The sequence below is a fragment of the Gymnoscopelus braueri genome (assembly GCF_963280865.1).
Source record: "Gymnoscopelus braueri genome assembly, chromosome: 17".
NCBI lineage: Eukaryota > Metazoa > Chordata > Actinopteri > Myctophiformes > Myctophidae > Gymnoscopelus > Gymnoscopelus braueri.
Genome location: NC_137617.1, coordinates 20,307,519 through 20,331,194, shown reverse-complemented (window position 1 = coordinate 20,331,194; position 23,676 = coordinate 20,307,519). Strand labels below are relative to the sequence as shown.

At 40.5% G+C, this 23,676-nt stretch overlaps 2 protein-coding genes across 2 annotated transcripts; one reads left to right on the top strand and one right to left on the bottom strand.

Annotated features, from left to right (window-relative positions):
* LOC308104446 (UDP-glucuronosyltransferase 2A3-like) lies at positions 1-4,391 on the top strand. Its single transcript, XM_080454856.1, has 2 exons — positions 1-135; positions 1,545-4,391. The coding sequence occupies exon 2, from the start codon at positions 1,554-1,556 to the stop codon at positions 3,159-3,161; it is 1,608 nt and encodes a 535-aa protein (XP_080310982.1). The 5' UTR covers positions 1-135; positions 1,545-1,553; the 3' UTR covers positions 3,162-4,391.
* Positions 4,392-12,440: 8,049 nt separating this feature from the next.
* Positions 12,441-19,374, bottom strand: LOC308104655 (uncharacterized protein). Its single transcript, XM_080455117.1, has 8 exons — positions 19,246-19,374; positions 18,814-18,933; positions 18,579-18,680; positions 18,126-18,242; positions 17,755-17,880; positions 17,065-17,218; positions 14,465-14,699; positions 12,441-13,890 (listed from the first exon to the last, which is right to left on the bottom strand). Exons 1-8 carry the CDS (start codon positions 19,280-19,282, stop codon positions 13,777-13,779), a joined length of 1,005 nt encoding a protein of 334 aa, XP_080311243.1. The 5' UTR covers positions 19,283-19,374; the 3' UTR covers positions 12,441-13,776.
* Positions 19,375-23,676: the final 4,302 nt, after the last annotated feature.

Sequence of the window (23,676 nt, the reverse complement as noted above, 5' to 3'; positions counted from 1 at the left end):
CCTCTTCCCCCGACTCGACCTTTCCCACGTTATGCAACACAACACAATGGTCTGGAGCTTGAATCCTTTTCTCAACTAGCAGCTGGCAGTCAATAATCCTTTCAAAGTACACTGCTCCTGTCTCAGGGATTTACGGTAGGTTATATTACTTGTCCTTTTGTACCTATAACTACCTAAAACAACTCCAAAGGCTAGGATAATACTGTTGTTAACACATGAGCATTGACAGAATGTGAGTCTGTTTTGCTCACTGCAAGAAACCTGCAGGATATAGTCTGTCATTCTTTAACTTGACCATTCCAAAAGCATAATTGCATTTGCGTTTTACTTTTGTGTGCTGTGTGTGCTAGATGCCTTTTTGCTCATTTTTGAAACCTTATGAGTTGGGAATATGCTAATATGTATATGTATATATCAGTTTTTCAGATGCATACAGTATACTGTGCTGGTAGTGGTTGGTAATGTGAGATTACTGTCTATGTTGTTATTGGAGATAAGCCTTTGTCGCAGCATTCCAAGTTGTTGAAGTTTCCCTGTTATGGAACACTGAACCTTAAACATAGCATAAACATAACATTAGTATACTTTACTTTCACATATTTTCATGCTCAAGTATCAGGTACGTATCAGAACATGACAAGCAAGCATTCAGTAAAGGATTGACCAGTAATAGAGGTGATGGCTAAAAGTAGCGGTCATCATGGTTATTATTTTAAAAAAGTGTGTACAATTGAGCACAGTTAAACACACATTCGGCTAGATTCTACAGCTACAGCAAGTGATTAGTTGTGTGATTACTGATCATTCCAAATGAGTTGATACTGCAATGAAAACCTGTGGTGTTAATGTACTTCAGCACGGCACACCGTGTGCGCACGCGTGTGTGTGTGTCATAGTATTTATCAACAGGCCAAGATAGCCAAGAAATAAATTAAAAAAAGTAGGCTGGCTCCATTTCAAGTGGGTAGAAAGCACTGACTGTATGAAATATAGAAATGATAAGGTTCACTGTTCACTTCTGTCCGACTGTCCCCTTATCTGTTCACACTGACACCATGTGTCCAAGTGAGTGAACATGAAGTGATCTGGAAACCTCACAGGGGGTTCATCGATAGCATTCTGTGTGACATTCATTTAAGTAGTCTTTTTGGTGACACCTCTTGTAGCTTTGTCTACTCTATACAGAAGTACCACTCAAAAAGGAATGCTGCAGTGTCCTAGCACCTGAGGATATTTTGGAATGCAAGAAGATGTTGGCAGAAACTTTATTTATAACTTTAAAATACATAATGTGTCGGGCCATACACTGAAGAATAAAAATGTTGTTTAATGGTGAGAAGTCATCAAAAAACACATTTATGTGAAATGGTTATTGTGAAAAATATACCAGTGAAAAAATATTTGTTGTTTAATTGAAAAGGTTATGACTTTAATGTGTAACTTTAATGTGACTTTATGACTTTGAATAGTGAACTACTGTGTTGTATATTTCACTAGTTTCAATTGACTAACAGCAAACTGGGATGTGTTCTTTTTTCCCTCAGAGGTGAAACATGAGGATCCTCCTTCCAGGAGCTACTCCTCTATTTCTGGTGGTGAGCGTAGCCCTCCTGTTTAGTCCTGGCTCTGAAGGTGGAAAGGTCCTGGTGTTCTCATTGGAGGGTAGCCACTGGGTCAATATGAACCTGCTGCTGAAGGGTCTCTACGCCAAGGGTCACCAAATCACTGTGGTCCGCACGTCTACTAGCTGGTACGTCAAAGACGGAGCAGAACACTACAGCGCCATCACCGTCCCCCTGCAGGAGAAAATGACCATAGAGGAGCAGGACTTCTTCGTAACCTTCCTGGCCAAAATGCTAGCCATCAAGAAGGGGGGTGCATCTGTAATGGCCTTTGTGTCCTTCTACTGGGAAATGCTATCGTCACTGTCCAAAATGCACAGAGAGGCCAGCGATGTTGTGGTAGAGATTTTGGAGAACGAGGCCCTCATGCAGGACCTCCGTGACGCTCAGTATGATGTTGTTCTTTTGGACCCGGGGTTGCCTATAGGGGCTCTGGTGGCCCACGCACTGAAGCTGCCCACTGTTTTCAACGTGAGATGGATCACCAGTGGAGAGGGACACTTTGTCGTGGCTCCTTCGCCCTTGTCTTACACCCCCATGTCTGGATATGCAGTCTCAGACAAGATGACCTTTAGTGAAAGGATCAAGAACGTGTTGTTCTATTTACTTAACATGGGCATTGATACTTTAATCGTGAGTCCGCATTACGACAGGCTGGTAGAGAAGTACTTTGAGCCAGACGTGACCTTCTACCACATCTTGCAGGGGACAGATCTTTGGCTAATGAGGGTGGACTTTGTGTTTGAGTTCCCCAGGCCTACCATGCCAAATATCATATATGTAGCTGGTTTTCAGTGTAGCCCCTCAAAGCCTTTACCTACAGAGCTGGAGGAGTTTGTCCAAAGCTCAGGCGAGCACGGAGTCATCCTGATGTCTCTTGGAAGTTTGGTTAAAGGCCTTCCTCTGGAGATTACATCAGAAGTCGCCGCTGCCTTCGCGCAGCTCCCACAGAAGGTCATTTGGAGGCACCCAGGTGAGCGGCCAGACAATTTGGGCAACAACACCCTGATTGTAAAATGGCTGCCCCAGAATGACCTCTTGGGTCACCCGAAAGTCAAAGCCTTTGTGGCCCACGGTGGGACTAATGGCGTCTACGAGTCAATCTACCATGGAGTGCCAGTTATAGGGGTACCTCTTCTTTTTGACCAGTTTGAGAACCTTCTGAGATTGGAGATCCGGGGAGCCGCCAAGGTGCTGGATGTAACTAAACTGACCAGACAGAACTTTCTGGAAGCGGTGCAAGAAGTTCTTCACAATCCATCCTATAGGAACAGCATGGAGCATCTATCTGTTCTCCACCATGACAAGCCGAGTCATCCACTGGACACGGCCGTCTACTGGACGGAATTTGTCATGAGGCACAAAGGAGCCGCCCACCTGCGCACCGAGTCCTATAAGATGCCGTGGTACTCATATCATTCTCTGGATGTTATAGCCTTCTTAGTTGCTGTCGTCCTGGCCCTGAGTGCTATTGCACTGGGATCAATACGCTTTGTGTGCCTCAGACTGTGTGTGAAAAGAAAGTCCAAGCTGGATTAGCCAATTGACTCTACAGATGGCTTTGAATGATTGAAACTGACAGTTACTTTGTTAAAACACACAGAAATGTATACGCCCACACAGGACTCAAATAACATATCACACAAAGATATATTGTTGATGTTGGCATGTTTTTTCATAAATTAATGCCCTACTGCGTCATACTACAGTGTCACACAAAAATGGCTCATCTACAAAAAATGGCTGATCTACAAGCTCACAGCGCGTCGCACTGTGAGCTTGTACATCAGCTATTCTTTCTTTTTTTCTTTTCTCTTTTAGTGAAACCAAGTTAAAGTGGTTAATTTTGTCAGCAGGTTTTATAAATATTGAACCAAGGAAAAGTATTTACAAGAGCTTGTGACTAAATAATAACTACATTGAATCATAATATCCAACAGTTTTGGACATGAGGTTTCTGCCCGACAGCGAGTTTGTGATACCAGGTGTTAAGGCATGATAGTGTTTGCAAATTATTATTATTATTGTATTGCATTATACAACTGTGATGGTTTAAATGAAGTATATTGTAAGTACTTGAATTCATAATTGATGCACATGAAAAGCTAAAGGCAAGTATGTATAATATTTTATCATCATCATCGCCATCTTCCCTCTGTTGCCTTAGGGGAGGATATTGCAAAACATCCAATACTGAGGCTGAATATCTTTTTATTTTTATTTTGATATATACAGTAATGTCTCATTCAACACATCATCATTTCCTACATTACATTACACAGCTCTGTTTAATGGTGGAAAAAAGACACATCGGTTAAAGGTGCAGCAAGTTTGTTTGTTTGCAATAAGTGTTATAGCTCTATATTCTGATGTTGCTATAGTGTTTGTTCAGTAACAGGGGTCTGTCTCCCTGTCTCTCCAGCCCTTTAGTAAACAGAAAAATGCATTTTCAGGTCGGCAGACCAATTTTATCCAATCAGGAGGGAGAACTCATACAGGATACATGATAACCAAGTGAAATTGGAAGTGATGACACAAAGACGTGAGCTTTTGGATCTGGAACACCAAAATTGAACCTCATAAATGAAAATTGGCAACCCACCTGAACATGTATGTTCTGTTTATCAAAGAGCTGGAGAAACGGGTAGACCCCTGTTATTAGACAAACACTATAGAAATGAGTACTATCAGAATATAGAGCTTAATTTTTTTTTGCAAAAAACGTTTTGTTTTAACCAAAACAAATATCACTTACTCTACCTTTAAATATTTACAGTGATGATAGAATAGTTAATACAAAACACTCTTTTCACAGATCCATCTATAGGCAGTGTCACAGGAGCCATCCATCCACGAGTTGAATTCACTTTCTTTGGTATCTATATGTCCACAGTCCTCTCCTGCAGGATTATCCTGTGTCCAGTTATCCGGCTCTGTCCCCAGACCAGGTCTATTTAGCCAGTACCTAGGGAGACAGTGAGAGGAACGTAGGCATTCCATCACTATACGCAAGAGACCGTTTTGACTGAAGACATTTTGGGTTTGATTTGCTAAATGTTTTATACAAATATAAAACAGAAGGGTTACATTTACTTAACCAGTTAACTAACCCCTACATACTTCTTAGACAAATAGCGAAAACAGCTGATTTGGTATTTTGGATTTTTTAGTTTTTTTGTTGTTTTAAACATTTTGACACATTTGTCCACAATGGGGACGCCAGGGTTAATGTGGCTTACATTGTTTATGAAATTGTAAAATTGTACTATCAAACATAAATATCAAACATATCAGACCATTCCCAAAAGGAAATGCTTTTAATTAATTCAGGGGAAGCAGTGATATAACACATCCCGCCCGGTGATAAACAATGAAGCTGCACATAGTTATATAGTTAGGCTATGTATACGTGCGTGGTGTGTGTGTGCGTGCGTGCATGTGTGTGAAAGCAAGTTGGAGGGTGTTGTAATTGTGATATAACATTGTATGACATTTGTCATACAATTGGCCACTAAACCTGATGATAGTGTAACACTAAACACTACTAGAGATGTATAATTCTCAAAACTTAAATGAATCAGTGTAATGCAACATGTTAAATAAAATATGTTATGAAGGAGATTAAAGTTACAATACCAAACAAATATGCCATGTGGATGTGCATTGTTTTGCAGGAAATGTTATGACTAATACATTATGAATTAACTCATTTAGAAATCATTTTGACCCTGTCTGTGGCTCATAAAAAAAACTTTCATATTTTCATTTGGGGACCAATGAGAATCAAGGTGGTGAACTATTTTAGATTTTATTTTATGTGACTTTATTTTTATTTCACAGTACCCAATTCCTTATTTACACTGCATACTTTTGTTGTGAAAGTGCTTATGTTTTTTCCACTTTCATGAATTATTTATTTAGGTATTGAATCTCGACAAATGAAAAAATCTTACAAGTAATGGGTATTCAGTATTCGGCAAAGTATTCCGTCAAGGTTAGATGAGAGGCAACAGCACTTACTGTGCCAAATGTGTTCATAGTTGAAACTGAAATGGAGAACTGCAATCTGTTCATTTATACTTTGTCATATGATGGTGTCACGTGCTGAAAATAGCTGATCTACAAGCTCACAACAACGCCGTCATACAGCAAAGTATGAATGGGGCTTAGCCATCACTGGCATAGTTCAACAAAGTCAATAATGCACTTGACTTACTGTAGATCTGAAGACACTTGGCTGCCATCCACCCAGTGCCATTGTCCCTCTTTCTGTGAGTCCGTCATACCTATCCACACCCTGTCGCTAGCCCCACCTGTGGCCTGGCTAGTGGCGAACATAAAAGTCTGAAAGAGAAAACCGGGGAGACAAAATATGAATTTCAGCTGATAACTGTTTCAAGTGACACACGTAATTTCACTTCATAAGTACAAGATAACAGCAATATCAATTACAATTTTGTATCTAAATATTGATTAATTGTAAGTTGATATACTTAAACAGGTGACACTAGGGTTTATGTGGTTAATGTTTATTATTTTGTCCCATACCTGCTCCTCTGTACTGTTAACTATGAGCAGGTCGCCCCCTTGTGCCTGACACCAGGCTCTGCTGGCCTCCCAAGTGAGCAGACGAGAGGAGAAGTAGTAGCATTTGGTCTGGAACAGTGTCCAGCTGCTGTGACATTTCTTGCAAAGCCTCTCTGTGAAGAAGAGAGAATACAGTTTAGGTCTAGGACTGCATTCATGAACATGATCAGTTTTCTCTCCAAGTCAGAGAGCTAAGTCTTGATCTGTGATGTTATCAAGATGTGAAATCCACAACACAGAATGACATGGAAGATGATAGTGGTTACGTGTCCTGCTTAGATTTAAATGAATAGGTAGATTTTTGTTTAAAAATAATTCTGGGTTCTGATATTGTTAACCTGCCATAGATTTTTCTGCGGATTGATATTTTGTTTTGTATAATGGCAAAAGTGCCTGAAAAGAACCAAAAGATCCATATTCATATTAATGTGCCAGTTAGACTTGGGGTCAAAACTGTCTGCTACCATCAATCTGGGCCAGAACACATTATGGTCAGTTTGGTTACACAGATAGTGTGACCCCTTTGTTGTTGATCAGTTAACATAGAAAAGGGATGACATACCATTCGTCTTCTGATCCACCACAGGGCAGTAGACGTTGAAAGCGTTAAAGGCCTCGTTCATTTGACGCGTGTCCACCAGCATCTGCTCTCTGGTGCGGGTCTCCTGTTCTGAAGCGGCCTGCCTCTCTCGCTCCAGCACAGCACTCAGCCTCCGGTTCTCCTCCTGGAGCTCCTCAACTGTCCCCTGAAGACGCGTGCTGTTCCTGGACGTTTCTTCGCAATCGATCTCCAGGACAGCATCTGCCTCGATCTTTTCATTCAGATCCCGGACTGCTTCGCGGAGATGGTTGTTGACCTCTCGCAGCTTGCTGGCTTCCTCGGTGGCTTGGACCCGATCGTGTCTCAGAAGGGCGTTGGTCTCAGAGAGGTTCTGTCTCTCCTCCTCCAGCTGGGTGTGGGAGTGGTTGAGCCGCTCAACAGCTTGAGAGAGATTGAAATGATCTGCCTCCAGCTCTCTGCTGTTCTGCTCCAGCCGGTCGTGGTGCTGATCCAGCTGTGAGTTTGTTGAAGTCAGGTTAACTATTTGCTCCCGTAGCTGGAGGTTTTCCAAGGTCAAAACGCGACCTGTCAAGTTGAGTTTGGCGAAGCTTTGATTGAGGAGACGGGACTGCCTGCCCAGCCAGGCGTTGTGCTCCCTCAAGTTGAAGTTGTCTCTCTTTAATTCATCATTGGCCTCAGTAACAGTTAGGTAATGGTCGCTGATGTTCTGGTTGTCAAAGATGAGACCCTTCCATTCCGGCTTGCTGTCTGATTCACGGGCATCTGAAGATTTAAGACAATGAAGATTTAAGACAATGAAGATTTAAGACAATGAATCAAAAGATAGACTACGCTATTCTATACAAATTAAACAGGTGGACAATATAGCAGGAGGAAATAGCCTATATTACACACACACACACGCACGCACGCACGCACACACACACGCACGCACGCACGCACACACGCACACACACACACACACACACACACACACACACACACACACACTCACACACACACACACACACACACACACACAATATGTTTTCCAGAGAAAACACATTAAGTGTGGATTCATATCTGTGAAATATAGATGTCTAGATGATATAAATGTTTATTTTCAAGCTGTTGGGCCACCTCTTTAAATATGTTTTCATGTCATGCCATTTCATCAATTGTAGGGGTTGTTTAATCAGATGTTTAATGTTTGGACTAAAATCTATGAATACAGCAAAAGCCAGAACTTACACAAGATAGCAAGAGCTGTGGAGATCCCAAGCAACACAAGGCAGAGTGCTGCACAGAGGCCAATTACCACATAGAGATGAGGACGGATATCCCGTTTTTTGGTGCTGGGACAGGCTGGAACTGAAAGCAAAAACAAACACCTTTTTAAACCTTATTCATTGTCTTATTTAAAGTTTATGTATTTAATTTATCTTCCAGATTGATGAATTGATTGATGGAATATTTTATTGACATCATTTACATTTAATGTACAGCAGTACACACAATGTAATAACGCCAAATGGATCAGACACAAAAAAGCCAAAGTTTTGTTTCCATTGTGGTCCATTAACCATTGTCAGAGACACACATAGATAATTATATTCTGTACTTAATCAAAGTAAAGATAAATCCCCAGACCCCAATTAGGATTAATTAAATTAATCAATAAAGATAATATCACCATATCACTCACAGATTTGCGGCTCCTTCTGCTTGAGTGGTACCATGAGTGGTACCATGATTGTTGGGTTATCTCTCCATGGAATCCAATGCTGCCCCACCATTCTACCTGCAAATAGTATATGTCTGAGACATATGGGAGAGCCTTTAAATACAGAGAAGCAAGTGACCAGCTTTAAATCCACCACCACCACCACCACCCCCCACAATGCTAAGTTGTTTGTTGTTCAACACAGAATACAGTATATTTTCTTTTCATCTTTGTTTTAAAGGACAATTGTGTCTGACTCTTTAGGGCCACAGATGTGAGGTTTTGTATTTGTATCTGAGCTTGATAAATCTCAGAAAAACACTTCTCACTTGTTTAAAGTCAAAACCACACACTTATTGTTCATGGTGTATTCCCAGAAGTGTGAGACAGAAACCAACCAGACAGCTTGTGTGAGAGTGTTGCTGATGAAGAGCGTCAGTCTGTGGTTTTCCTGTTGTGTTGCATCAGTATCACCATACTGAAGCTCTGCTCTACCACACACACACTTCTATAATTCATTGGCTTCATTGGTAGCATGCAGGGGCCTTTGGTTAAGAATGACTTTGTCAGACATTAGACCCTTGTAGTGGAGATTAAACACAAGAAAATAATCTGTATTTTAGAAGGCACACGTTCAATTACTCAGTGTTAATCTATCCTTTTGTAACTCTGAGAGTGTTCAAATGGGACTTTACAGGTCCATTTGGTTCCACTTGTACACTCTCAGAGTTAAATTATTACACTCAGGATTTTACAGCGTAGTGCATGCTGATGGTGCTGATGTCAGGTCTGTCTGACAAAACAAAGAAACAAAGAAACAAAAAAAAATACAATTAATATAAAGTCAGGACTTACCACACGCAGTTGATCTGATGATTCAGGCTTGTTGTCTGAGGTATACACACAATCCTGATATTGCTTATTGATGATATTCTGTTAAGAGGGATGCTACAGTGGCAGAACCAAACATACAAAGAGGCAAATGGAGTGTCTCTGAAGAAATGCAAGTGGCCTCTGTTTGACTGTTTGTCCTTTTATAGTGCTCTGACCCCCCACCCCCCCCTCCCCCCCATTGCTTTACATCCAATACAGTGGAGGGTCACTGATGGGCCAATCTGTTTGATGTCACCTTATCTCTTGCTTAACAATACCATTTAATGTCTTGAAAGATATCAGCAATCAGTATTGCCATGTCGTAGATTGTGACACATTAAGGAAAGCTGTTTTTTGAGCCTCACCATATAGTACATTTCCAAGAGACTTGGATATTAAATTGTTTTAATAACAGCATTTTGTCATCAGTCTATTGAGCTATATTGCAGTACCAGCATCTATATTGTACATGTAGCCTACTGTATATAATTGGATTCAGTTTATAGCTTTACATTTTGTAATATTTCCTCACTGCTGTTATTCAGTGTAATACGTTAACTATACAGAGGAAACTTACTATTAGCAGAGGTTCTTAAAGATGGTTAAATGTGTGTCTTATGTACTTTTTAACATGATTTATTCTAACCATATCTTATTTGTATTCTTTTGTTTTCTTTCTCATTTCATCTCTAGTATTGTCTAGTTGTATGCAGAACATGCCACATTGCTTGTAGTTGTATCTGTATAAGTGAGAGACAACCCCCCTTTTCTTGTTTGATCCCTGGTTTTCTTATATGCAAAAAAAAATCTGCAAATACAAATAATTCTGTTCCAATGACTATGTATGGCGTAATGTTGTATGTAATATTAAACACTGAAATCACTGAATTGTCAGTTAAGGTTCAACTTGATACCATTCTGTGTCATCATGATTCATGACTGGGTTTCTGAACTCTCATAAGCCAGTTCTGTCCCCAAGCAATAACTCCTGTTGTCCAATGACTAGATAGAACCAGCAGGGGGCATCATGTTCATTTCTCCTTGCCTTCTGCGCTTTGCAGTGTGCAGGGCTTTGCAAGATACTAACTAGACTAGACATAAAGACATAGCCGAGCCCTATGCCTGATCACTACGCAAGGGTCAGCTAAAGAGCCAGTGGTAACCATTCAGAGGAAATGGAAGGACACATTGAGGCTCTCAAGTTAATGAAAAGTCTCATTGATGGAAAGTACATATTAGAACTCACTGTGGTTCAACAATCAATGGATCGGGACCCATTTTATGGGCCATGAGAAAAATATCCTTTTTTAAAGTTTCCTACAACCAACAAATTTATTTATTTTTTCAAGAATAAAAAAGAGTAGATCTACAAGCTCACATGTTGTATCGTGAGCTTGTAGATGAGCTATTTTGGAATAGCCCATGTGTAAAATAGGGTTAAAGTGATTAAACTGATTGTGATGCTATATTATCTAATTTTGCTGGAGACCCCCTGGCCCCACTTTGAGAACCTCCGTATACTAACCAATAAAATATTATCTTTACAATCCATCAAATACCATCCACTCTGGTATCCTCAAAAGAAGTCCGTCTGGATATTGCTGTAGCCAGGAAAACAGCAAGACACGGCTGTGAGCAGGATATTATCTAGTGACAGAAGTCTTGTGTGGAACAGGGGGGGGGTGAGATAGGACAGAATGCTGTTTTTCTCCAGTGACAGTCACCACAGGGGCTCTGCTCCTCTCTAAACAAACATCCTTATAAACTGTGTGAAAGGAAACATGGCTCACCATTGTTGTATTTAGTCCCACTATCTTAAACAATCGTGCAGAAGCCAACACCAAGTTTCTGTATAACAGCGAAAGTAAACACAGGCCAGCATTGTTGTAGCTGTCAGGCTCTCTTAATCTCTCTGTTGAATGTGATTAATAATAAGGTCTCGGTATTCTCTTTCACAGAAAGCTCCCTGTCTGAAATGTAAGGCCCCTTCATCTGCACTTGGCTTCTTATTATGTGGGAGAGATATCATATGGCAAGCGCAATTAGTTGAACTTTAGTAAACGGACAGTGCTGTGCTCTTGTGATGTGGCTTTTGCCATAAAAAACATAAAATAAACGACCTGTCGAGGTGTTTATAGGCTCCCATGCATTAATACGTTGTTTTTACACTCTAATCAAATAATTAACTTGTTATATGTAATGAAGAGAACATTAACTTTTATCTGTAAATTAGATCATGCAGAATCCAGTGTGATACATCTTTTAGAAGGTTTTAGGCTGCTATAGAATTTGAGTTGGTGATAACTGTAGCAGTGACAGCATAACTTCAACCCTGTTGGTCTGCACTCCAATCCATGGTTCATTATTATAATATAATTGAAACAATGACATTTACAATACAGCCCATATTGTCAGAGAAAATTCCCCTCTATGCCTGTTTATAGCCTTTCTCTGTGTTCCTACTATTCCCATGAGTGATTTTACGGTCAAGCATATGTCTGGCACTGTGGCACACCCATACGGTCTGTGGCCATCACTGCAAATGTGTCACGATCATGGCCTTTGGCAGGGCCCTGTGTGTCCCCCTTCCCTGTCAGTTATGCCCTGTTCTGTCCAGTGTGCCACTGTCTTTGCCCTGATGTGACTCTGCCCTTGCCCTTTCATCACTTTGTTCTACTCGCCCCCTCCCCTCACTGTTCGGACGTTGATTGAAAGACTGATTCCATCTGGCAACCCAGTTATTAGTGTTCTGGTATTTAAAGGACTGCCAATGTATGTCATGTTGCTGGATTATTGTCTTGTGTTTAAGTGTGTTCAGAAGAACCATTGTTTTCCCTCTGTGAGAGCAGAGGTGTACTTGTGTTTGTTCACTTTCCGTAAAGACTAAGTTTTCGCCAGCAACCTCTAGTGTTCTTTGCATTTTGAGTCCTACTTTTCATCCCTGGGTGTCAGCGTGACAATATATACGCAATGCATGTGGCAAATAAAATATTTGAATCTGACTTTGGTGGCATTTCAGAGACTCACAGAAGACAGGTCAGTTTTATGGCTGCTAATGTAACATTAGCCCCACAACAAATACACAAGAATAATGTTGAAAACCATGGTAAGTGTCCCTTTAATAGCACAGTGTCTCAGCAAAAACAAAACAAAACAAAAATATAATAGCGCTTGGTTGAATGAGTATTGGAAGGGGTTTATACCTTGGGCTGACCTACACAGGTCTACATACTCCAATGACCCAAGTGTGTGTGCATATAAAGACATGCACTGCTGCATACAGAGGACAATATAGATAGCACCAGTGGGATTCTGTGCTAATGACCTTATCTCAGGCATAATTCACTGCCCAGCAGGATCTTCTAAGGAAATCAGACGGCTTTGTTACAGACAATCCCTCCCTTCCTTTGTCTTTCATCTTTTTCTCATGCGGGCACACACACACACACGCGCACACACACACACACACACACACACACACACACACACACACACACACACACACACACACACACACACACACACACACACACACACACACACACACACACACACACACACACACACACACAAATAGTGATAGAAAATACAATTCAACACAGCAGGAATAATCCAAGTATACATAAAACAATGCCGCTTAAATGTATTCAGTATGTAGTTCATGTGTGTTTCAGGTCTTCTTTGTGCAGTTTACAATGAGAAATTGTAAATGGAAAAAGCATAGAAAGTGGGCCACAAAAGTATGAAAGTAAAAAATCAAAATAGGATTGTTTGACTAATATTTCCGCCCCAATAAATAATACAAATTCCACAAAATTATAAAACATTCTAGACTATTTATATTAAATATATTGTGTACATAACTACTTATTGTATGTGTATATAATTTGTGCACACAATAATACAAAGACAATCTCAATTAGCAGCAAAAAGAGCACACAATAATGATCTCAATAAAAACATATTCAAAATCAGCATGTTTTTACACGTGAATGGTCAGTGTAAGCTTGTGTAGCATAGAACATGGCTGATGGCTCAGAGTCCCCAATATCGTATAGCCTGACACCAATGGCACCTCTTTAAAACCTAGCCTATAGCCTGATTTATACTGCGTAGTGAGATGGTGTGGCTTGCTGAAAATCTGTTATTTTCAGCAAACCACACCAGCGTAAAGCTGTATAAATGTAAGCTTAAAGGACGTCTTCACCTATTTTCAACCTATTAAATATAATTGGTCCTCACTAATGCTCATGTTAAAATGGTACCATTATTTTCTACTCGGTCTATGTCTCATAGGAGGGCTGTGGACACTTCAGAAACCCACCTACCAGTGACATCATCATTAGGCAGAATTATTTTTTCAAACAAGATTACAAAAATTCAATTTAGGTTTTTATTAATGTGAGAACAATGGCTTCCATTATAGCATACTAACTTTCCAGGAATAGTAAGCCTATAGTTTCTATTAGCTCGGATTCCCCATCGATGATGTCACTGGTAGGCAGGTTTCTGAACTGTCCACATCCCTCCTCTGAGACACAGACCTAGTAGACAAAAATGGTACCATATTATAATGAGCATTAGTGAGGAGTCTGAGGACCAATTATATGAATATAGGTTGAAAATGGATGAAGTCGTCCTTTAACTAGGCTATGTGTTCCAGAATGCATCTTGACATCAGTCTCAGTAGCTTGGCATGAATGAGGGTGTGGAATTAGCTTACAGTAAGTTTACTATCAAAACTATATGCCTACATTGTATTCTACTTACATGTAAATCTATGGATAGATCATCTAAATTGTGCCTATTATATATCACTCTGTAATGTAGCATATCATTTAAAGCTGCAACTTTTTGTATGGGTTTTAATCAAACTTTATTTTAACCAATATGTGGTGGAGAGAGTATGTTAATACAATATATCTCTTCTATTGAGAGGACCACTACTGGCAAATATAGGCCTACTTATTCATTTAACTACAGCCTAATTATGGTTTTCATATCATATCTATATCATATAACAATGTAGTATATTTTTGGGCTGCACTGAGTTTTGTAGAATTTCCTAATTTGAAGAATAAACCCTGAGATTCGGCAATTGTCAATTTAGTCCCGGACCTTGCTTTTCCAGACCACCAGGAACACCAGGATGGGAATGAGACTGACTGGGAGCAGAGTGAGCACGACCACCACACTGTGAGGGGCATCGTGTAACAGCAGCTCCTCCTCGGAGCAGTCGTAGAAGTACTCGGAGTGGATGTAGAGGAAGAAGTCTTGAACGCTAGGGTTCGGGTAATAGCAGCCCAACATGTTAGAGAGCAGCTCCATGCAGGATGTCATGTCGTTATACTCCCTGTGGTGGGTGAAAAGATGTAAGGGGGGGGGGGGTGAATGTTGATTACAGCAGTCTGCTTTTTAAAAGGCAGTGGATAGTAAAGGTGCAATAGAGATATCCCCCAGACAAACCGGGACATCTGGTCACCACATACTAACAGTGCTTATAGCTTAACTATGATTAATGAAACCACACCAAATCCATGCCTAAACTCAGTGTTTAACCTGAACCAGCTCCAAGCTGAAACCAATTCATTACCCCTGACCAATTAAATAGTGTAGATCACAGATCATGAATATCCACAAACTTTTTTAAATGTTCAAGAAAAGCCAATGAACCAGTGTTTCGTTCGTTACAAAAAAATAGTAATATATTACTCATTACTTATTACATATTATTACTTTACTCATTAGCTACTCCCTGCCAAAAGTAACTCATTACATTACTCAAGAACTCATTACTCAAGAACTTATTACTTTTCATTTAGGCCTAACACTAGCAGTTTTTCCTGTCATTTCTGCAGCCTACACTAGCAGTGTTTTCATCTCTCAAGCAAACTTGTGGGTCTCGCGCTAATGAACCAATTTGATCAGGTTTATCAAGATCCGATCATTTTCAAGAACACATATATGCATGCATCGTTTCTGTATCATATTTTATTGTATTACAGCTGCACTGGGGGGACTCTTAGTTTTCACACTTCATCCATGTTGGCGCCCCCAAGTAGCAGCAAGAGGTACTGTAACTGTTCTGATACTTGGTCATACCAGGTCCCTGAACCGCATTGTAGTAAGTAGTATTTTAATCCTTTACAGGATTAAGATCCATAAATCCATTTAGCTTTAAATCTTGCATAGTGTAGCTTTACATGTTACAATCTAAACAATCATTCAACTCTTTGTTCTGTGTCCTTAATTGACATTGAAAGAGCAACAAAAAAATTACACATGCCAATGTATTTTTAATGCTGAGTGCATTGCAGGAAATAGCTGAAGTGTGTGCGTGCGTGCGTGTGTGTGTGTGTGTGTGTGTGTGTGTGTGTGTGTGTGTGTGTGTGTGTGTGTGTGTGTGTGTGTGTGTGTGTGTGTGTGTGTGTGTGTGTGTGTGCGTGCGTGCGTGCGTGCGTGAGTGCGTGCGTGAGTGCGTGTGTGTGTGTGTGTGTGTGTGTGTGTGTGTGTGTGTGTGTGTGTGTGTGTGTGTGTGTGTGTTGAAAGAGAGAGAGAGAGAGAGAGAGAGAGAGAGAGAGAGAGAGAGAGAGAGAGAGAGAGAGAGAGAGAGAGAGAGAGAGAGCATTACAAAAGCTTTTAGTATTGTCTCACTGCATTGTCTATGTTCCTTAAAGTGTCTGGGAAGTATCCATCATCAAGTGTTAAGTAAATTATTACTGCGTAGGCTAAGTGTTTGTGCTTCTGCCAATGGAATACAGGCGTAGGCTGAGTGTTACCGATGGCCCCTTCCTCAGGCCCACCCTTTGACAATGTCTGCTTCATTAAAGCCTATTCTTGCTGTTCAATTTCAAACAGGAAGCAGCTCACAACTCACTTATAGACAGAAGGAAGGCTGAAACAGCAGTGAATGATCGATATAATCACCAAATAAGATAGCCACTATTTAGAATGAAAACACACTCAAAATCATTACAATACGCTTGATGATGTGAAGGAATTAATATAATTTGTTCACCATAACATTCATTTAACAACTTTCAACCTGCCCTATTTTGGGCATGTTATAATAGGCCTTTTTTTTTTTTTAATTGCAGACCACAAGCTACACGTTTTTATTGCTGCTGCAATGTCTGAGAACAAATAATTGTACTCGTTTTTTAACCCTAAAATATTGAACAATAAAGCTATCGGGACCTTGTGAACTTGTAGATTGGCTAATTTTGCTATTTTTGAAAATGTTTAAAACTATGAAATATGGCTGATGTTTAGGCCTAGCTATTTACTTTCAAATCGCTATTTGCTATTTCCGCATCTATTAACCCACATGTGTTGTGTGCTTGTACATCTGCTATTTTCATTTCTTCCGCTGACACTGTCATACAACAAAGTATAAAATAGGACATTCATTTACACAACAAAACAAAAAGATGAAATATCGACATAAAAGGTTCGTACCCGACAGAAACAACCTGTACTCTCTATGATGTGACAATAAACTTTCCATACCAGAAACACTGACACACATGCACACTCGCTCGCGCGTGCGCACACACACACACACACACACACACACACACACACACACACACACACACACACACACACACACACACAGACACACACACACACACACACACACACACACACACACACACACACACACACACACACACACACACACACACACACACACACACACAAGAGTAATAACTCACCCAATGATGTAATCCAAATCACACCAGTGTTGTTTGCTGACAGACACCATGGACAGATGGAACGGGTCACCACAAACCGAATGGCTGTATTCCACCAACAGTGTGTCATCACAGTGTGTGGGTCGATGATACTGCTCCTGATCCTGAAATCTCTCTGGAACGAAACATATACATGTAATGTTTTACGTTTGCCGTATAATAAGAAGAAGGGCTGTTCTGTGACTATGACACTTTCCTTGGAGTTTGAAAAGGTATTCATCAGTGAAAAAATTTCAAGAGTTCAAATAACACTGAGGATTTTATTGTGAAGTTGCAAGTGCAAAAAAAAAAAAATGCCCTCAGAAGATTCGTCTGGCCCTGCTCGGTTGTGATTGGCTTTCGCTGCCCCCGAAGTTGTGGGGCACCAATCAGGACCCAGTATGCAAATGTGGGGCGGGTTTATCACCAGGGTTTTTTTTTTCTCCGGCCCTTGAAAATGAAGGTATCACACAGAGATTCCAGACTAATATCTACGCAGTGATATTAGTCTGGCCATGCCATAGTTGTCAGAGAGTAAGATCATGAACAAACTACCCCAGAACTTGATATTCTAAATTTCACGTATGGATGGATGACTCAGCCACATAATGCATAGTAGTTTTCATTCATTTTCTTCCACCATGAAGAATTGATTTTAAAGTATCATCTCACCATCATCTTCTGTGGTGATATTCATTGTCTGGTTGGTTGGCAGCCCCAGCTTCTCCTCCAGTTCAGTCAGTTGATCTTTGTAAATGTTTGTGGCTGTGGATGGATCATGGCTTGATTGTATGGCACCTGCAAACATAATTTATCCAGATGTTAGACCATGACTTTTCATTAATCACAGATTCTCTAAAAAGACACACAATGCATACTGTCTGCTGCCATTCAGAACGTCTGAACTACAAAAACATATAGAAATAAAGTTTTAAAATATGTACAAAGCATACTGTCTCTGCCACTGCTGGCACTCAGAACCTCATAACTACAACTTTTTTTTCCTTGATACTTCAAGGTTTACTTTTAAAATATCATCTCACCCTTATCTTCTGTGGTGATGTTCAATGTCTGATTGGCTGGCAGTACCAATTTCTCTTCCGGTTCAATCAGCTGATCTTTGTAGAAACTGGATGTCTCATTGCTTGATTTTATGGCCCCTGCAATTTATCCAGAGAGTGACTTGTTATTATCATGATGATGATGATGATTGTTTTTTGGGAATTGTCTGTTTCGGATGTAAGTGTTGGTTTCATTTTCAGTCCCTTTCAGATATTGCTTTCTTTCTTTCTTTCTTTCTTTCTTTCTTTCTTTCTTTTTCAGAACATAACTTGTACCTTGACTTATGTTAATGTTTTTGTCTGATACATGTTTGAAAAATCTATATAAATAAAGTGAAAATACACAATGCATACTGTCCTCTGCTGCCATTCACAACCTCATAACTACAACATTTGTGATTTTGATAAAGGTTTACATTTAAAATGTCATCTCACCATCACCTTCTGTGGTGATGTTCAATGTCTGATTGGTTGGCAGTCCCAGTTTCTCCTCCAGTTCAGTCAGCTGATCTTTATTAGATGCTAAACGTTGATGACCTGAGGGCACAGGAAAGGACACTCATACAGAGAGGATATATTGAAAAAAGAAAAGTAATATAATGGCTTATATAATGTGGTTTTGATTAAAAATGAAGCTATTTTAAGCAGAATAGAAATAAACTCATCTTACCTTCATCCTTTAGGGATATATTGAACGTTTGGTTGCCAAGAAGCCCCAGTGTCCCTTCAAGTTGGATAATCTCTTCACGTAATCCATCGGTCGTGTTGTCTTCTGCTAATCCCACAACTCCTGCATGTGGGGATGAAACAGAGCCGCATTTATTCAAACTTTTACATTTACCAAACGATTAGACCGGTATTCCAGAGTGGCGCAGACTGTTCCTTCTACCAGTAGAATGGCACCGGCCCATTGTCCTGTAATTGGGCTATAGCAGCAGCATCCTCCACAAACCAGGGAACACAATAGGCTCAGTTGGAAATCATGTCCAAAAAAACGCCTTTCATGAACTTCCACAGGAAGCCTGCACCTCAAACACTTATCCTGTAAATAAAGAAGAGAAGAGTGTGTGTGTCTGTATTGATGGAGCGCGGGGATACATACCGAAGATGAAAGCTGGGAAGAGCAGGTACAATAACATGGTGTCCAGTGGCGAGGGGAACAGTTCTAACCTCTGAGGCCAGTCACTGACCCGTGTGTCAGCCTGGATGACTGTCTTCACCAGCCCCTCAGAGCCAATTGGGTTAAGGAACAAGTCCAGCCCCCGTTTTTGTTGGCACGGCCGACAAGATGTGTGTGTGTGAGTGTGTGTGTGTGTGTGTGTGTGTGTGTGTGTGTGTGTGTGTGTGTGTGTGTGTGTGTGTGTGTGTGTGTGTGTGTGTGTGTGTGTGTGTGTGTGTGTGTGTGTGTGTGTGTGTGTGTGTGTGTGTGTGTGTGTGCGTGTGCGTGCGTGTGTGCTTTCTGATGATGCTGGTGTTCTTGATGAAGAGATGTAAATAAAGGGCCTAACGAGGTAGGCATAACAGATATGAATCAGTCAGAGAGAAAGAGAGTCGGGGATAGAGTGACTTATGGAGATAGAACAAAAAGAACGGATGACAGAGAGGTTGAGAGAGCCAGGCGGAATGGCACATTTAATTTGGTTTGACACATACATGTAAAGTAGTGATGTAATCTCGGTGATATTAATCTCTAATATGTCCTTGCACGTACAGTATTGTTATGCAATAGGTTCAATATTGTGACATTACAACTTTGTCCATCAGTGAATGGAACACACTCATCTATATGACTATGAAGCAAATGAGGGGAATGCTATTATGTTCTCACATTCTCCTTTAGCTCATTGAGATAAACAAAGTGTGCAGACTGCATTATAATACGCTGATATCATATCTCTGCCCGTATTTATGGTGGGTGAGCGTGTGTGTGTGTGTGTGTGTGTGTGTGTGTGTGTGTGTGTGTGTGTGTGTGTGTGTGTGTGTGTGTGTGTGTGTGTGTGTGTGTGTGTGTGTGCGTGTTCATGCGTGTGCGTGTTCATGCGTGTATGTGTGTGTTGTGGGCACATGAGTAGGTGTGGTTGCGAGTGTTTGCATGTACACACAATTGCGTCAAAACTGCATCTGTGTGTGTGTGTGTGTGTGTGTGTGTGTGTGTGTGTGTGTGTGTGTGTGTGTGTGTGTGTGTGTGTGTGTGTGTGTGTGTGTGTGTGTGTGTGTGTGTGCGTGTGTGTGTGTGTGTGTGTGTGTTGGTGGTAATGGGGGCGTATAGGAGCAGTTTCCTGCCCTCTGTCAGATAGCCGGCAAAGCGAGGCCTCGTGGGATTTCCCTCCACCCCCAACGATTGTGAAGACGGCAGCCCCGAGTTGAGACAAGGTTCCGCCGCTGGAACCAGGAAGCGGAACGCACACCAGCCACCAGAGATAGCAGACACACATAAACAACACACATGAGCCCACAGTGAGCGCACGCAGCTCTTTTAAGCCAAATGTATACTCTGTGGTCGGGCAGAAAGCTCTTATCTCCATATTTTAATTTAATGTGTTTTGTTTTTCGTAAATTAATGCCCTACGTGTGGTCATAGTCATACTACAGTGTCACACAAAAGCATCAACAGTAGCAGACCCACAATTGGCTCGAAACACAGCGCGAAGTGGCGCATTTTGAGCATGTAGATCTGCTAGTTTTGCTATTTTTTTTTTTTGAATCCTGAAAAGCAACAGTTTTGGTTTTTGGTATGACGTTTCCACCCGACAGTGGTGCCACTTGCCAAAAAGAACAGATGATGAGCTAACAAGGCGTTGTGATATTAGCTTGCACATTTCTTCAGGGAATCTCAATTTTTGTGTGTTTATTTTGTAAATATTGTTTGTTTGATTGAGTCATTGATTGATTGAATACTTTATCTGTAAAAAACAATTACAGTACAGTAAAAAACTGGGGCTAAAAGACACAAAAAAAGTAATCGGGACTTGTTTCTATTGTGGACCTAAAAATAAAAATAAATATGGACTGGAATAATTTCTTTATTTGAGTCCACATTAATACAATACATATAATATTTGTCTTTCTTCTGATGTCCTATACACACTCGAAATAACATGTGTCTCAGTGCTCAGTCAGAATGTTAAGAATTGTAAACAACGTACATGAACGTATTCACAGTCATCATAGGTCATACAGTACACTTCTGTCATTCTGCCATGTTACCAACACCGGAAAATTGTATGGGTACAGGAAGCACCATCTCCTCTAAATAGATCGACTGCCTATAATGGAGGAGATTGAACAGTATTTTGCAAGCTGCTTTGCCTTACCCTCAAGCCCCTGACCACCAACCTGTGAACATGATCCAAGATGCCAAATATGGAAAAAGGAAAGCTTCCTCTAAACTTGAATCAAAAGCACAGCCAACTTCCAATAGGAAACCCTCTCTGCAGTTCTCATCAATCACAATGACGTCTGGTGTATTTGCTGTTATATTTGGAAATACATGGGGGTCATTGCATTGAAAGATTTCTGGTTTCACACACACATTTTTGTAATACACAAGAGAGGAATCAAACATGGATGACACATCTTTGGTGATAATGTCAACAAATCTGTCATGCCTGGCTATGTATAGTCCTTTGTAAACATTACAACCGTTTAATATATGGGACATAGACTCTATGACCTGATGCTGTCCATTGTGTGTAGACTAGATAAGAGTCATGCTTATTGGGATACCAGATGGACAGATTCAGTTTAGTTGGCAACACTTGGAGACGTGCTTTCACCGCGAAGATGAGAATATCTTCATCAATCGCTGTATTTTTTAGAATCGAGTGGGACACAGAGTGATCAGCTGACTGACACACAGTCACACACACACATTTTTGGCAAAAGTGGTTAATTCCTTACATTGCAATAATCGCATATTCAAAAAGTCCACATTTGCTCACTCAACACACACACACGTACACACACACACGCACACGCAAATACACACGTGCACACACTCAACCCCAGAGTTAAAAAGTGAGTAAGCTTCCTGCTCTCTGCGGCCTGTACCGTGCCAGGATGTCAGATCTTTTGTGATGGCTACTGTCTACATCGAGGTTTGTGTAGACAGGAAGAGCTACCCTGGCATTCAGACGGACTTCTAAATGTTGAAAGACATTGTTTAGGAATGTTTCTGGGAAAGAAATGGTCATTCTGGAGAGGCAGTTAGGACTGCGTGGCAAGCTGCTTTTGCATCATAACATGATGCTGTGTTTAGAGGAAGTAGAATTAGTTTTTTTTGTCGGAGTATGGCATTAATAGTGTATTTGGGATGGGACTGAGGCTGAGCTCTATAAGCAAGCAAAGAATATGTAATTGTCAAATAGTCAACTTTGATACTCACTTTGTTATCAAAATATATACCCTCTACAGTTTCTATTGTTCTGTTTATTCATGAAGACGGTAATGATTTATTATATCATTATTTACTTAAGGTGATATGCATCATTCACACCAAATAATTTACAGTATATTGACAAAGTATGTTGCTGCTTAAAGCTGCATCATTTATGTAACTTTCCTCTTCTACCCCGGATTTGAACCAGGGTCTCCTGCGCAAGTTCTGACATTTTTACCATTGAGCTAATAGAGCCTGCCTGCCTGCCTGCTTGCTCGCTTGCTCGTTTGCTCAGGGCCCAGGGATAAATTGACCTTCAGGTCATAATTTGTGTCAAACCAGAAACAGGATCGTGTCATGTCATGTCACGGTCATGTCTCACCAAGACACAGGATCTAAATGTCTCAATAGAAGAGAGAGAGAGGGAGACAAAATGCAACCACCCCAATTGTATAAGTTATATTGTATTAACATACTCTACCATACAGATTGGACAAAATTGCATTTTATGAATAAAAAAAAAGGATAGTGCTGTTTTAAATAAACAAACAATTAATTGATTTGGTGGAATGCTTCAGTTAATTCAGTTTAGTTTATTATCTGCACACAATAATACAAGCATGCAGTTAACAAATTACAAAGAGTATTACAACAATAATAATAATAATAACAATAATAATAATTATTATTATCTTTTTAATTAACATATCATTTACCAGCATACTAAGTTTAAAGGTAGGTCACCAGGTTCCCATCAACCAGGAGCCCCAGGCAATAACCACAATTGCAAACAAGAAGGGGTGGGGGTGGGGTGGGGTGGGAGGGGTAGCAGGGTGAAGCAAGACAGAATAAACCACAAGGAGGTCTGTCACAATGTGAAGTTCACACTTCAGCCAAGGTGTGAACTGCACAGAACAAGTGTTGCTCATCGCTCTTACGGTCTCGTGACAGAGTTTAATAAAGTTTAGATTTGCTCAAGAGTCGTGGCCAGAAATGTCACTCTTGGCAAGCAGAAGGATTGGCATCAGAGTGATTTGGTGCAATGGGGTTATGGAGCCACTAGACTAGGTCAAAGTCTCAGTGGATCTGGTTGTGCCTGCAGTTTGCAAAATATTCATAATGTCTTCTTCTTGCAGCACTGCAAAAAGGGTAAAC

Excerpts from the sequence above, each read along its gene's own strand:
- LOC308104446 (XM_080454856.1), top strand. The coding sequence starts at position 1,554 with ATGAGGATCCTCCTTCCAGGAGCTACTCCTCTATTTCTGGTGGTGAGC.
- LOC308104655 (XM_080455117.1), bottom strand. The coding sequence starts at position 19,282 with ATGTTATTGTACCTGCTCTTCCCAGCTTTCATCTTCG. Across the intron at positions 18,243-18,578 it reads CATCACCACAGAAGGTGATG|GGGCCATAAAATCAAGCAAT; the intron begins GTGAGATGACAT and ends GATAAATTGCAG. Across the intron at positions 13,891-14,464 it reads TGGTGGTCTGGAAAAGCAAG|GTCTGTGTCTCAGAGGAGGG; the intron begins GTCCGGGACTAA and ends TTTGTCTACTAG.